Consider the following 15430-nt stretch of genomic DNA (forward strand, 5'->3'; position numbering starts at 1 on the left):
ACACAGCCAAAAATTTAAAATGAAATAAATAAATTTATTTAAAAAAAAAAAAGAAATGTTGGCTTGACTGAAATAAGTTCAGGCAAAATCAAAATCAATGTGCTACTCCCCAAGCATTATTTCTAATTAGTTTTTTTTTTTTAATTCATAAAGGGTCTGAGAAGCCACATAAAAAGTTACCTGCCTGAGAAATAACAGTCCCACTGGCTCATAAAAAAGGAGCCCTCTATAGTCAAGACATTTTTAGGCCTATCTTTTACTACAACTAAAACTCAATTTTTAAAAAAACCTCAATTCTATGTATTACATAGTGTGTGCTCATCTATTTCACATTGGAAAATATTAGGAAATTTTACCCGGAAAATGACAAAGAATGTATACCAAGTCAGGAACTACTCACTCATGTTTAAGGCAGCCATCCCTCCCTGCGGAGCTGCCGGGTAGACATTCGGTACATTCGTGGTCATAAAATCTGCAATCTGCTGTAATGCCAACAGGCCTGTGGGATTCTTCCCCTTCTTAAATTGTTCCTGTATCATTGATTCCAATTCTTCACAGAAAGCCTAATAAAAGGCAAATTAAAACAATGAGATATCGTTTCTTTTCTGTTCCTTGGGAAGGCAAGGGTAACTATCGCATAGACTAATTTTCTGTTTGTTTTCATCCAGTGCTGGAAAGGCAAATGGATAGTCTCAATATATCACTACCTGGAGCATAAATAAGTACATTCTTTCTGGACAGTAATTTAACAAGATAAAAGCTTAAAAATTTGAACAGGCATCCTATTCCTAGGAATCTTTTCTAAGGAACTCATCACAGATGTGCTCAAAGACTTATTCATAAGGATGCTCATTCCAGCATTATTACCAATAAAAGGGAAAACAGGTAACAGTCTACATTTTAAACAGTAGGGGACTGATTAAATACCCTGAGTCACCTTACAACACCTGACACTGTTCTAGGCACTGAGGACACATAGGAAGAAAATGGCTTTGCCATCAGGAACTTAAAACTTAGTAAGGAAAACACAAAAAGAAAAAATCCACAGTACAAAGGACCCTCTGTATCAACAGCATTCCAGATGAGCTATATGTGCACAGTATGGAGCTGCGCTTAGCAACTACCAGTGAGTGAGGCCTGGAGCCACCCATCTGGACCCCAGACTCTTTCCTCAACCAGCAGTCACCAGCCAATGACCTTGCCTGCTTGCTTGCTTGGTCCTAACTCCGGATGGTTAAATATCCACACCCTCCCCTCTCAGCTCCCTGATCGCCTCTCCTCCGACGACTGTGTCATCCAATTCACCCCGGCCTCCTATTTCCATGGTCATGCCCTAGAGACCTGCTCATTTCTAGTAACTGGGCCCCTCTTCAGTCTCGGAGCCAAGCACATGCTCTCCAAACACCCTCTCCTAGTGTCCGTCTTGATCCTAAGACCTTATCACCATCCCGTACCTTCCCTGTGTCCTGACCTCTCTCACTCAGCTTAGGCCCTTGGTTTAAAACTATAGCCATTCCCTTGCTTACAACTTCAACTCTCTACCATTTCATCTGGCAAAATCCCAACCCCATGTTAAGTTCAACTCTTCACACCCTTTCTATTCATGCTGCTGAAAGTGGCTGGGGGGCAAAAACGAAGACCGTACCGCACTGTCTCACTGTAAATCCATGACCACTGACCTGAGTGCACCCTTGACATTAACCCAGGGATCATTCCTGACCTTTCTTGCCCATTCTCTCGCCTACTCTCCATGCCTTCTCTACACCACTCCCCGTGCCCATTCTAAGCAGATGCCTCCACTTGTTATTCCACTGAGAACAGAGAATCAGTCTGAAGGAAACTTCCACAGGTTCCCTCGCACATCTCCCAACTGTCAGCATCTGTACACACAGGGTGGGCCTTCCCACTCCTTACTGCAGTTGAACGATCCACGCTCCTAAAACCAAAAAACCAACACCGGGTACATTCTACTCAGTAAAGCCCAGGCCTTACCAGTCTTTCCTCTAGGGTTCTTTCTCTGTTCCCAGACCCCACAGTGCATGTGGGTCAGTAACATTTTGATGCTGTGTTCTTGACCCCTGTGGGTAGGGACTTGGCATCCCCAGTGCCCCCAGCACAGTGCCTGGCACATACTCGGTACTGAAAGTTTAGCTTCTTCACTCTATCCTTAGTGATTTTCACTTGGTTTCTTGTTGCTTTTACACAGGAAAACTGCTCAAGCCAAGTCTAGATGTTATCCTGATTCTTTTTTTTTTCCCTCACCTCTTCCTCCCCATCCATCAGCAAGTCCTATTTATTCCACCTTCAAAACAGAACACAAATGAGTTTACCTCTCTCCACCTCTACCACCACCACTCTGGCCCAAGCTACCACTACCTCTTGCTTGGAAAGACACCTTATTCTCTTGCCCTTTACGGTGCTCTCTGTATACCAACCCAGAATGAGTTACTCAAAGACTGAAGCGTGCCGTTCCCATCTGCACCGTACCCTGAGCTGGGCTGACACAGCCTCTGAGGCAACTGCCCCTTCCTCCCTCTCCAATCTCACACACCCCGCACTCCCGCTTCCTATGCCCAGACCACACTGGCTGCCCTTGGACTCTTCAAGCTCATTCCTGTCCTGGGAATTTCATGTCTGCTTCTCCCCCATCCCTGCATGGCCGGCTCCTTCCTGTCATTCAGAGTTCAGGTCAAATCTTCCTCACTCAGAGAGGTTTGTTCTACCCAGTCACACTCAATCTAATCATCCAGCTGTTTCCTGCACTGTGCTTCTATTTGTTGCTCCTTGGTTATCTCCTTCGACTACAATGTAAAGTCTGAGACTTGATCTGGGCGTTTACACAGGTGTTATACATATGTCAAAATTCATCAAGCTGTACACTTAAGACTTGTGTACTTTACTGTAAGTTATATTATTGAGGAATAATATATGAATAATAATAACAACCAAACAAATAAGCTTTGTATGCTAAGTACCCAGTTCCTTGCAGACAGAGATGATCAACATTTAAAAAAATAACTCAAATGAATTATCTGCCAAGTGATACCCCAAAATATTAAGGAAATAAAACAAGAACAGATTAAAAGGATAAAAAGAATGAAGCACACATAAAGACAGCAGCATCAACATGAAAAAACTATGAAAACAGCACTACTTTACCTAAAGATGCAAACAGAAGACAGTTGGGCGTGACTGTGGTTCAAATGCCGACCATAACTAAAGGTAAAATCAATCAACAATCAGGTGTTGCTGAGACGTACTAAGTGCCCAGCACCAAGCTAGGTGTTTTGGAGGAAAGAGTAATTTTCAAATGGTCGTTATAAAGACTCTCTGGCGAAGCAGTGAGAGAGTGAAAAGGAGAAATGAACACCTCCTATCCTTTACGATAATGAAGATTTTTCATTTGTGTGTCTGATAACTTGAACTAAACTGAACTCTTTAACAGCCATACATATATACGAGGCACTGATTTCCTGTGTTAAGGTAAACGGACTATGACACATACAACAGAGCATAAGAGCTGAAGTAGTGGAAGAAGGAAGAGGACACTTGGTCAGAGACAAAGCTTCTCTTACGGGACTTTGCAGAATCATGGACACCCTCTTTTTTTGCTCCATCATATTGAAGTCCTGGCGAAGGTCTGGTGCCATGTTCCTCTCTCGCAAGTATTCTGGATTGTTCTCATCCACTCTGTCGAAATACCTCTCTTTGTGAGGGGCTGTGGTCGGGGGTGGTGAGGTCACCACTGCAGCCCGAGTATCACCATTCATTGCACAATCTTTCTAGGTTCCTACAGAATCAAAACAAAAGACAGTATTGTTTTTGAATCAATGTCCAGTAGCATTTCATAATGAGAACATCAGCCTGATAAATACAGTCTCCAGCATGAGGATGCCCTGACTGACTGACCAGTCAGAGCCATGACGTGTGATGCTTCTTTGTGGCTTCTGAGGCACGTGGCTGGTCAGCCATCGCCCACCTGTCCACCAACAAGGGCAGTTTTTGTCCTTGCCACTGTTCTTCAGCAGACAACAAGAAAACAATAACAAAGCTAGTATATCCTCTGACAAACTGAAAAAATATAATTAGATATGAAAATTTTGACCACAAGATAGTTTCAAGTCAACATATTGTCCCAAACAGACAGGATCTTCTAAAAGCAGCACAGTTCATTTCTGGAGAAATGTGATTCATGATATTGTCCCCAAAAAGTACTGGTGGCAACTCTGCAAAGGATTTGCCACACAGGTCAAAGGAGAGAAGCCGCTCACACATCTGTATTCATGCAAATGGAAAATGCTCTTCATCAACATCACCTTCTTGGTTCAAAGAACAATAATAGTAGGCTCAGAAAATGTCAGCATGTCCTTGAGTTTGTGAATAACCTGAAAAGATGCCCAAATGGCTCAAATTTAAACATCTGCTAATATGGCTACTTACTTTACAGTCTTTTTTTTTTTAAAAAAAAACTTATTTATTTATTTGGCTGCGCCAGGTCTTGGTTGCAACATGCGGCATCTTTGTTGCAGCGTGCGGGATCTTTAGTTGCAGCATGGGGGAATCTTTTAATTGCGGCATGGGGGATCTTTTAGTTGCGGCATGCAGGATGTAGTTCCCTGACCAGGGATTGAACCCAGGCCCCCTGCCTGGGGAGCTCAGAGTCTTAACCACTGGACCACCAGGGAAGTCCCACTTTACACTCTTTTTAATCCCAATCTTTTATTTGAAATGCTGTTTTGAACACACTAAATTATATTCATCTTTTAACTATAAATCTCTAAATAGCACCTTTACTAATCATACAAATAGTTCATTCTGCTTTTATAACCCACTGAATGACAGCTTTAACAATATATATATGCAATGTTTACTGAGCATCTTTTACGTCCACTGTGCTGGGCACAAAATTAATCAGATGTAGTCCTCACTCTAAGGAAGCTGGACTCACAGTCCAGAAGTGGAGACAGACTCACTGAGAAAGGCGGAGGTGCTGATGTGGAAGTCATCAGCACAGAGGTGGGGCCAGGAGAGGAGAGGAAACTGGCCAGCAGAAGCATGTAAGTTGAGAAGATGGAGCAGAACCAGCACCCAGAACCGATTTTGCCATATAGCTGGTATGTAACTAAAAAGTCTTGAATAAATTAAGAACAAGAAAGAAAGGATAAAGACACAAGGTGAGAAATAGTCTCAGAACCCACAGGCAGAGAGTTTTAATGGCGAGTGAGTGAACAACAGTTCCTCAAGCCACAGAGGATAAGCAACGTGGGGATTTAAAAGAGGTGATTAAATTAGCAACTAAAAAAGTAAATGGTGCTCCTTCTTACACCGTGTACAAAAATTCAGTCCAAACCGAACACAGACCTAAATGTAACAGCAAAAACTACAGAATACTTACAAGAAAGTAAAGGAGTGAATCTAAGAGACCCTGGTTTAGGCAAAGGCTTATGTGACACCAAAAAGATAGCAACAAAAGAAAAAAGATAATCTGGACTTCCTAAAAATTAAAAACATTTGTGCTTCAAAGGATACATAAAAAAGTGAAAAGACAACCCATAAAATGGAAAAAAAATTACAAATCATATATCTGAGAAAAGGTTTACATCCAGAATATACAACTTAATTAAAATAACAATTAAAAAACTTGAAAGTCATCAAGTGACCTCAGTAGATGCCACATAGAACAGAACTGCCCAGTTGTGCCTTGCCTAAATTCCTGACCCACAAAATCATGAAATATGAATAATAAAATAATTATTTTAAGCTGCAAAGTCCTGGGATGGTTTGTTATGCTGCAATAGATATCTAAAATAATGTTTGTGATACGGGGAAGGAGAATGAAAGCAGCCAGAACTGTACGCTAGACTTTGTTCTTTACCTGTATTTGATCCTCTCATCTCCCCTATTTGTCAATATACTACTGTTTTTCTCACTTTACAGATAAGGGAACTTAGGTCACCCAGCTAGGAAGTTAACATGTCTGGGATTCTAATGCAGCCCTCCTGGATGCAGAACTCCTGTTCCTAACCTCTAAGCTATGTTGTAAATGATGATGATGGTGACAGTGAGAGGAAACAATGTTCCCAAAGTGATGGAATTGAGGGCATAGATGCCTTGAACAGGAGGATCCAACCAGGAATCTGGGGCTGGCATTATTAGCTTTTTAATGTGCATATGAATCGCCTAAGAATCATGTTAAGATACAAATTCATATCCAGTAGGTCTGAGATGGGGCCTGAGATCCTGCATGTCTCATGAGCTCCCAAGTGATACCAATGCCACTGGACTCAGACAGCAATTTGAATAGTAAGGCTTTAAAGAATAGTTTATTAAAAATATATATTTTGTGGTACCAAAAGCCAAAGAATCAGTTGAACATTTTTTTAAAGAAAAAGATCGATTTGGATATTGCTTTTCTGAAATCTAAAGATATGATAGAAGAGCATACGTGAAGTGACACTATTTCAAGGACTTAAAGACAAAGTATGAAAACAATCAGTGACTAAAAGGCAATAAAACAGAATAAGTGAACCAATGACCTAAAACATAGTCTTTAAAACTTACCCTTCTCTGAACATATCCTTTAAAATGTTTAGTGTCATCTGTTTACTTTAACCTAGTTTGTTCTAAAAGAAGGACCCAAAGAACAAAAACATTATTAATGGTTATCTGACATTTCTTCATTAGATATAAAAGAAGCTGACCATTCTGAGCCCATGATAAAAATGTTCCACTTCAGCATTTCAAAAAAACAAAAAAGGGACTCCCTGACGGTTCAGTGGTTAAGACTCCACTCTTCCACTGCAGGGGGCTCAGGTTCGATACCTGGTTGGGGACCCGCATGCCATGCGGTGTGGCCAAAAATTAAAAAAAAAAAAAAAGACAATAGGATATACAGTATTATGAGTTCTCTATTATCAAATGAGTCCTAATTTTAAGCTATTTTCATCAGTAAATAAGGACACAGGGGAACATTTTAGAGGCAACTATAGCTTCTTCCTGGTTCCCAGAGCTGACTGAAAGAAAAGAATCTTTGTAAAACCAACATGCTGATGATAAGGCAGAGATTTCTCTCATTTTATTACAAATTGCCATATGAATGGGAGAAGATAAAGACTGAAGACCAGATATGCATGTGGTCTCCCTTCAATAAGGAAGTCTATAAACTTAAATCGAAGTATACATATTCTGAGCCCAATAACCAAGAATAAACATAATTCCAACTTTTAACGTACAAAACCTGTACTTGGGGACTTCCTTGGTGGCGCAGCGGCTAGGACTCTGCCCTCCCAATGCAGGGGGCCCAGGTTCGATCCCTGCCCAGGGAACTAGATCCCACATGCATGCCACAACTAAGAATTTGCATGCCACGGCTAAGGAGCCCGTGTGCCACAACTAAGGAACCTGCCTGCCGTAACTAAGAGACCCAGCTCAACCAAATAAATAAAGAGAGAGAGAGAGAGAGAGAGAGAGAGAGACACTCTTTAAAAAAATAAAAGCCTGTACTTGGTTTTCGTCAATTACGGCTTCAGGTTTCATTGATGTCATTTCTAAGTGTGTGTTAAGACAGCAAATTTTTCTAGGAAGATCTCTACAAAGAAGTCATTACTTAATCCAGATTTTTAAAAAAGAAATGGAAAAAATACAGATGCAAAAAAAACTTCCTGCAACATTATTTAGAATAATTTTAAAAGATCAACATCCAATAATACATGAATGGCTATAACATAATCTGCTCAATACAGTATTATGAAACTATGAATATTCTTTAGCAGAATACACATGAGACTGTAACATGTTTAAGTGAAAAACTATAAATTTCCTATTATATAAAGTTATCAATATTATCACTGTAGTCACATATAAACAAGATGATAATAATGGCAAATAAGCTGTATTAAAGTTGAATAAATTGATTCAAGAGAAGTAGGGATTAATGTTCCTCTATCTCAGCATTCCATAAAGTTGCTGTAATTTAACCTGTGTAAAAATGTTAAGATTTCACTAAACTTAAAATGTTGATACTGAAATCAATGAAATCTCTGGGAACAATACTTTCAAATAAACAAACATACACACCCAGCAGAACCCAAAAGTCTGGCTGAGCCATGACAAACAAGCTCGGCCTGCCCGGGTTACATCTCACATTCACCCACTTTTCTCCATCTCCACCACATCACTCTAATCTAGATAATTACGACTCACCTCCTGGACACACAGTAGCCTCCTAATTAGTTTCTCCACTTCCAGTCTCCTAGCAACCCCCACACCGATCCATTTTTCACAGTGAGGCCAGAGAGAGTTTCAAAATATAAGTCAGATCATGTCATTCATTCCCCTGCTTAAAACCCAACAGGTAATAGGAGGATCTCTGCCAGATCCTGATTCAAGTAAACTGTAAAATAAAAATCTAAAAATGACATTCGAGACAATTAGAAATTTGAACACCAAGTGGACTTGGATGGCATTAAGGAATTACTGTTAAAAATTTTAGGTGTGATATTATTATGGTTGTATTAGATACATACAGAAATATTTATGGATGAAATAATATGACATCTGGAATTTGCCTAAAACTTATATGGGGTCGAGGGAGAGTAAGGGTTACACAAAATAAACAAGACCAGCCATGAGTTAATAACTGCTGAAGCTGGATGAAGGATAAAGCAGGGCTCATTATACTATTCTATTTCGTATGTGTCTGAAATGCTCCATAATTTTCCTTGCTCATAGAATAAAGTACCTCCAGACCTTTCATAAGCTGGTCTCTGTCTGCCTTCAGATGAACAAATTTCAGCATGTTCTTTCAGACAGATATGACTGATACGGGATGAAACGATATTTTAAGATTAACCTCCCCTTTCTACTAACACCACAGAAAATACCACTCTGCCTAGAATGTTATTTATTCTGGAAATAACAAAAAGCGTGCCCTGGAATATTCTTTCTTAGCAAAGGTATTCCAGTCCCAGGACAATGCACCCTCACTAACATGTAACTAAACCTCAGATCAGAACCCAGACAAATTTCTTTTCTCTAACGTATCTAATGAGCTAATTCTAAAGCTCTGGGAGCAGATTCAATTATTTCTTGGCATCTCCCTTCTGGCACAGACATTCCGCTAACTATTCCAACCATTCACATGATTTACTTTTGAATCCCTAAAAACAGAACACTCAAACCAAAGGCTGAAGCAAGAAGGTGGCCGTTAACAAAATTCTCTGGGTCAGGCGAATGCTGAAGACCTAGAGGGTCTTCTCCGTTTCTAAATGTTCTTCAAACAATCTCAGAGAGCATAAAGACTGCCAGGTGATATTGAGCTATCACGCCATGGAAAATAAACCAGGAGGTATCAAACATGCTCATATGGTAACAGAAGTGGCAGCCTCTGCTGGTGTCCCTGGCCACCTCACAGCCAACTCCAGAGAGCCTTTGGTACCGTCAATAGGAAAACAAGATAAGAGGTGACCTCTGCAGTATCTTCCTCTATTTCTGTAACTCCAGGTACTTAATATATCTCCACCAGAGCTACTTTCCACATCATGTACAAGGCAGCAGAGATAAAAAGTTACAAAATGAGTAGGAGACCACAGATAAATAAATGTAATCAAATACTCTTGGTGCCATGAGAGAAATCTACTTACATATCAGCAGGCCAAAAGTGTCCAGGGGGAGGTAGAAAAAGCAGAGAGAGGGTATTATGGGTTGAACTGTACGCCCCCAAATTCATGTTAAAGCCTTAACTCCCAGCACCTCAGAATGTGACCTTATCTGGAAACAGGGTCACTGCAGAGGTAATTAGTTAAGATGATGTCATACTGGAGAAGGGTGGGCCCCTAACCCAATATGACTGGTGTCCTCATGCAAACGGGGCATCTGGACACAGACAAGACTACAGGGAGAGGCCATGTGAAGATGAAGGTAGAGATGAGCTGAGGTGAAGCATCTACAAGCCAAGGAACACCAAAGATTGCGAGCAAACCAGCAGCCAGGGGAGCGGCCTGGAACAGAGGCTCCCTCACAGCCTCAGAAGGAACTGGCCCTGCTGACACCCTGATCTTGCACTTCTGGTCTCCAGAACTGAGACGATAAACTTTTGCTGTTCAAGCCGCCCAGTCATGGCAGCCCTGGGACACTGATGGAGCGGGCTGCCCCAGGACAGGGGCGCTGGGCAGACGCTGATGGAAAGCTTCACGGAAGTGACGCTTAGAGCTAAGCAGGTGCTTCCAGGTTGGCTTGGGGCAGGTGGCAGTCACCTGGTGAATGAACATCTCTGGGAGGGCTCCATAAGGTTTGCACCCAGAATGAAAGGGCACCATCAGGCCACACTTAATTAAACAGAAGGTGGTCTCATCAGAAAAAATAAAAATAAAAAAGCGCAGCTAGGTGAGGTGATGGATATGTTAAATAACTGGATTGTGGGAATCATTTCACAATATATACACATATCAAATCATCACGTTGTGTGCTTTAAACATATTACAATTTTATTTTTCAATTATACCTCAATAAAGCCAGAAAAAAGCGTAAAAAATAGAGTGGCGCCTTTGCTGGGAAGAGTGACAAGATTTTCTACAAGCTTGGCAGAGCTAACAGTGATGGCCAAGCCTAGGCAAAGGGCTGGGAACAGTGCTGCAGAGACAGTCCACACCCCGTCCAGCGCCTCAGGTAGGAAAGTGGAAGAGACAAGGAAGTCCCCGCCAGAAATCCATTACAAATTCTCAGAAACCTTCAATTGTGGAAGGGGTGCCCAGCTAGTCAATGAAAGGGGAGTCTCTAAATCTCCTGACAAAGGAGCCCAACACTGAGCCCTCTCCCAAATAAAACAGAATACAACCATAATGTGTTACAACCCTCACTGCCAACATTACTAGCCTAGTTCTCCAGTTCCCCTAAAGGACAAACACCTACCTTATGTTTAAGACTCCTCTTCACAGCTTCAAGCTGAGTGTGCCCTGCTCAGGACTCACAGCTCAGTAAAAGCCTTTAATTACTCTGATCGGATCATTTCTATTCCTGTGTCTCCAGATGTTCTCTTGCAGATGAAACTGCTCAAAAGTTCCCTTTAAGATAAGCACTGCTTACTAAGTGGTAATTACTGATCGAAAGCTCATCTTTTACATGTATTAACTCATTTTTCCGAAGGATAAGGAAACTGAGGCACAATGCAGTTAAGAGCCTGTAGTGGGGTTGCTAGGATCTGAACCCAGGCTGCCCAGCTCCAGAGCACCTGCTCTTAACTCTGCCACACACTACCTCTCACCATCATATGTCCAGGAAGCTCAAATTAGAAAAGAAAGAAACAAATAAAAAAGGTAAAATTGAATCAAAGCAGTGCTTCCTAGCCTTGTCGCCTGCTCTTATGCTCCTTTCATTGAGGAATTATCTGGGTGGGTCCTCTTGCTTCCTCTCCCCTTTAGGATAAATGATTTGTTAACAGATTCCCAGCCTAAATCTTCCACATTTTATGTTTTTATATAATTATATAGCAGCTGTTGTTTTTCTTTTACTATAGCACTTAATCAATCTTCTGGTGTATTATTACAGAGATTCCAGTTACTTGCTTAAGGTTACACAGCCATAGTGGAGAAGCAAGAATCTGAAATTAAGACTGGTTTAGACACAGGGAACTCTACTCAATGCTCTGTGGTGACCTAAATGGGAAGGAAATCAAAAAAAGAGGGGACATATGTATACATATAGCTGATTCACTTTGCTGTACAGCAGAAACTAACACAACATTGTAAAGCAACTACACTCCAATAAAAATTATTAAAAAAAAAAAAAAGACTATGGTTTAGAGACTGCACTCTTAATTGCTTCTCACCAAATGGTCTTCCTGTGCTGATGAGAGGATTCTCCAGTCCAAGGGTCAGTACTGGGTAGTGGACAGGCCCTTGGGCTAGGTATCAGTGGTTAGTCCCACTTGTTCCACTGTATAATGTCATCACTTACGAAGTCCTCATCTATAAAGTAAAAATATCTCCCTAACCTAAGGATTAAATGAGACAAGGTATCTGAAAGCACCTTAGGGAAAACATGATAAAACAGGATAGAGGCATAGTCATCATCTCCATGACTCACAAACTCCAAACCAAATATTCCCCAAATCCAGTTGAGGAGAATGCAACTAGCAAATGCAAAGGATCAGAAGAGTGACCAACACGTGAATTTTATGAGGACAGTACCACAGGCCACTGTAGAGTACACGCTTCCACACAGACTCGTTCACTCAAACAACCCTGCGAGTTCCCAACCTGCAGAGGAAGAGCTGACTCTGAGTTTCAAGTTCCTGAGGCCACAAGATAAATAAAAGGCCGAATCAGGACCTGAACCCAAGACCGCCTAAACCACGCTCATCCATCAACTGCCACACAGGAAGTCAAAATGTGGATACTGGCCGAGAGCAGGTAGCACACCGGGGTCTACTGTCTAACTCAGCACCATCTCCCCACTAATTAGCACATTAACAGGCCTCAATAAACATCGGGTAAGTGGGTGAATGGTAGAAAGGAATACACAATCATTCTCCATTACTAATTTCACAAAATTCTGCTTTCATCCAAAAAAAATGTATCTGAAGTAACATCCACTACTTTCAGATAGCATGTGAGCAAATATTGATCAGTATACTCTTAAGTGCTTTCAAGAAGAAATTCCACAAAGGAAACTACAATTCAGATTTCAGGAGAGGAATCTGGGAGAAGTAATTTTATACATGGTGTCTCACAATTTAACAAATAACCACCACACCACAGGACGGTCTCCACTATAGTTACTATACTGATGCACATATTGAGTTACCCACGCCCAGAACAGCTACATGTAGAAAAAAAGTAGAATTCAACTTTATCCTCTGACAGCATCAACCACTTTCTCTATTTTAGATCCTTCATGATACTGTTACTGTCCTTCAATTACTTTACTATTTTTATTTTTTTAACTATATTTTTGCTGAACTAACGAAGACTTTCAAAATTTACGGTTTTATTGAAACAAAACTTTTCCTGAATTTCATTCCATGAGGGTGCTTACAATGTAAGGGTTTGAGTTGGATTTTTGCTTATTTTTCTGGGAAGGAGGAAGGGGGGAAACCTTGGCAGGGCTGTAAGTAAGGAAGATTAAAACACCACAAAAACAGACTTCCCTGGTGGCGCAGTGGTTAAGAATCTGCCTGCCAATGCAGGGAACACAGGTTCGAGCCCTGGTCCAGGAAGATTCCACATGCTGTGGAGCAACTAAGCCCGTGCACCACAACTACTGAGCCTGCGCTCTAGAGGCCACAAGCCACAACTACTGAGCCTGCATTCTACAGCTCGCAAACCACAACTACTGAGCCTGCGCTCTAGAGCCCGTGAGCCACAACTACTGAGCCTGCGCTCTAGAGCCCGTGACCCACAGCTACTGAGCCTGCGTGCCACAACTACTGCCCGCACGCCTAGAGCCTGTGCTCTGCAACAAGAGAAACCACTGCAATGAGAAGCCCGCGCGCCACAACGAAGAGTAGCCCCCGCTCGCCACAACTAGAGAAAAGCCCGCATGCAGCAACGAAGACCCAATGCAGCCAAAAATAAATAAATAAATAATAAAATAAAATGAAATCACAACAATTAGTCTAAGTAAAAATCTGCCAAAGGTAAATTTCTCTGAAAAGTAATCAGGTCAGCTGATGGAGACTGAAAACCCTTTATGCTATGAAATAATTATGAGCACACAAATTCTTAGATGGTCTCATTTTCACAAAAATAAAGATATACTATCAAGTGAAAAAAAGCAAGATACAGAGAATGATGTATTTATAGTACCACTTGGTGGGGAAAGGAGGGATAAGAAAAATACATTTGCTTGTATTTGCATAAAGAAATGTAGGAAGAATGTACAAGAAACTTAAAATGGTGGTTTATACTTGTAAGGAATGGGATCTGGGTGAATGGAGGACAGAGATGGCCAGGAGAGTCTTTACTGTTCATATATACTTTTTAAAAGTTAAATTTATAAAATAAGAAAAATTTAAAAATAAAACACCATTAAGAACATAAATAAAATCATAAGCATCCTTGAAGGTATAAATGAACAGAGTACACAGTACCTTGTACTTCCAGCAGCATGATGACATCGAACATTTGTTTAAAGTTTAATATATATTCTGTTAAGTACTTTACTAGAGTGGCCCTATCCTGATTTTACAGGTGAGAAAATGTAGGCTCTAAGAGACTGTTTTACCCTAAGGCAGAGATAGTAAGTTAACCAAACTCTCAAGTTGAGTTAAGAATGTATAGGGTTAATGAGCCCCTCATAGTCAGTCCTCCAAAATGATTCTGTTCGTATCAGAAGCATTTACGGCTGAATATTTCCATAAATCAGTACCGGCTTTACTGTGCAGCCGCTACGTACTTCCATCTTACAAAAAGCAGTGGAGTTCCTGGCCTCTAAGCACAAGAGAGCACTTCATCCTATAAGGAATCAAGGGGATTTGATGCACTTCCCTTTGCACGTGAGGGTACGACAGGCAAGGTTTACTACTGAAGAACAGGGCACTTAGCACACTGGTCTCAAAGTCTGAAGCTATTAGGGGAACACACCATCCTGCTAATTCCAAGAGGCAGACCAGGTTTTCTGCCCTTCGTCGTCTGAGCATCTTACACTGCTGTCTGGTGCACAGGAGGTGCTCAATAAAAGTGTGATGAACTAAAGAGCTGCCAGCAGCAGAGCAGCCATGAGGACCCTTAGAGCCCTTCTGAGTCAGTGCTGTAAACATCTCCATCGTAGTTTAAATCTAACCCCTTCATTTGAAAAGTAGGAAAACTGATGGGACTTCCCTGGCAGTCCAGTGGGTAAGACTCCGCGCTTCCAATGCAGGGGGCGGGGGGGCGTTCGATCCTTGGTCAGGGAACTAGGATCCCACATGCCGCGTGGTGCAGCCAAAAATTAATTAATTAATTAATTAATTAAATTTAATTAAATAAAATTAGGAAAACTGAGGTTTGGAGAAGGGAGAAGACGGCCCTGGGCACACAGGGAGTATAACAGGCAGAAAGCAGCAGCCTGGTGTGTCTGGAGTCAGGCTGAGGCCAAGTCTGATGTCCACTGCGCTGCTTACTACTGTGATCCTGAACTTCTGAAGTTGTTTAACTTCTCTCTGGACCGCAGTTTCCTCACCTATGAACGGGTGTTGTCATGGCAACCTTGAGGGTTATCGTAAGAATCAGAAATGCCATTTGAAGAGCATTCAGCTGAGTGTCTGGTAGACAGTGGACACACATTAAAGGGTGGCTATGATTCCTGGGCAAGGCTAGGGCCAAAGTGTCCTGGCCAGGCTTATGGACATTCCACAACACCAAACTGCTTCTTGCTAACATGGTTTTTATTGTTTGTGACAAATAATTAAAAATTTCTGATCTCTGTCACAACTGCAACTGGTTTCAAAAATATA

General features: G+C 41.4%; 1 protein-coding gene across 13 annotated transcripts in view; it reads right to left on the reverse strand.

Annotated features, from left to right (window-relative positions):
* ADD1 (adducin 1) overlaps positions 1-15430 on the reverse strand; it is a 76481-nt gene that overhangs the window by 37359 nt on the left and 23692 nt on the right. For 12 of the 13 annotated variants that reach the window (XM_033419559.2, XM_033419558.2, XM_004265169.4 and 9 more), the window contains exons 2-3: positions 3576-3790; positions 401-563 (exon numbers count right to left, since the gene is read on the reverse strand). In XM_033419559.2, the coding sequence (XP_033275450.2) occupies positions 401-563; positions 3576-3770 (358 nt within the window). In that variant the 5' untranslated portion in view covers positions 3771-3790. Of the gene's footprint in view, positions 1-400; positions 564-3575; positions 3791-15430 lie in introns of those variants that run through there. The other variant, XM_033419562.2, reaches the window with a different exon arrangement.

The sequence above is a fragment of the Orcinus orca genome, chromosome 4 (assembly GCF_937001465.1).
Source record: "Orcinus orca chromosome 4, mOrcOrc1.1, whole genome shotgun sequence".
Taxonomy (NCBI): Eukaryota; Metazoa; Chordata; class Mammalia; order Artiodactyla; family Delphinidae; genus Orcinus; species Orcinus orca.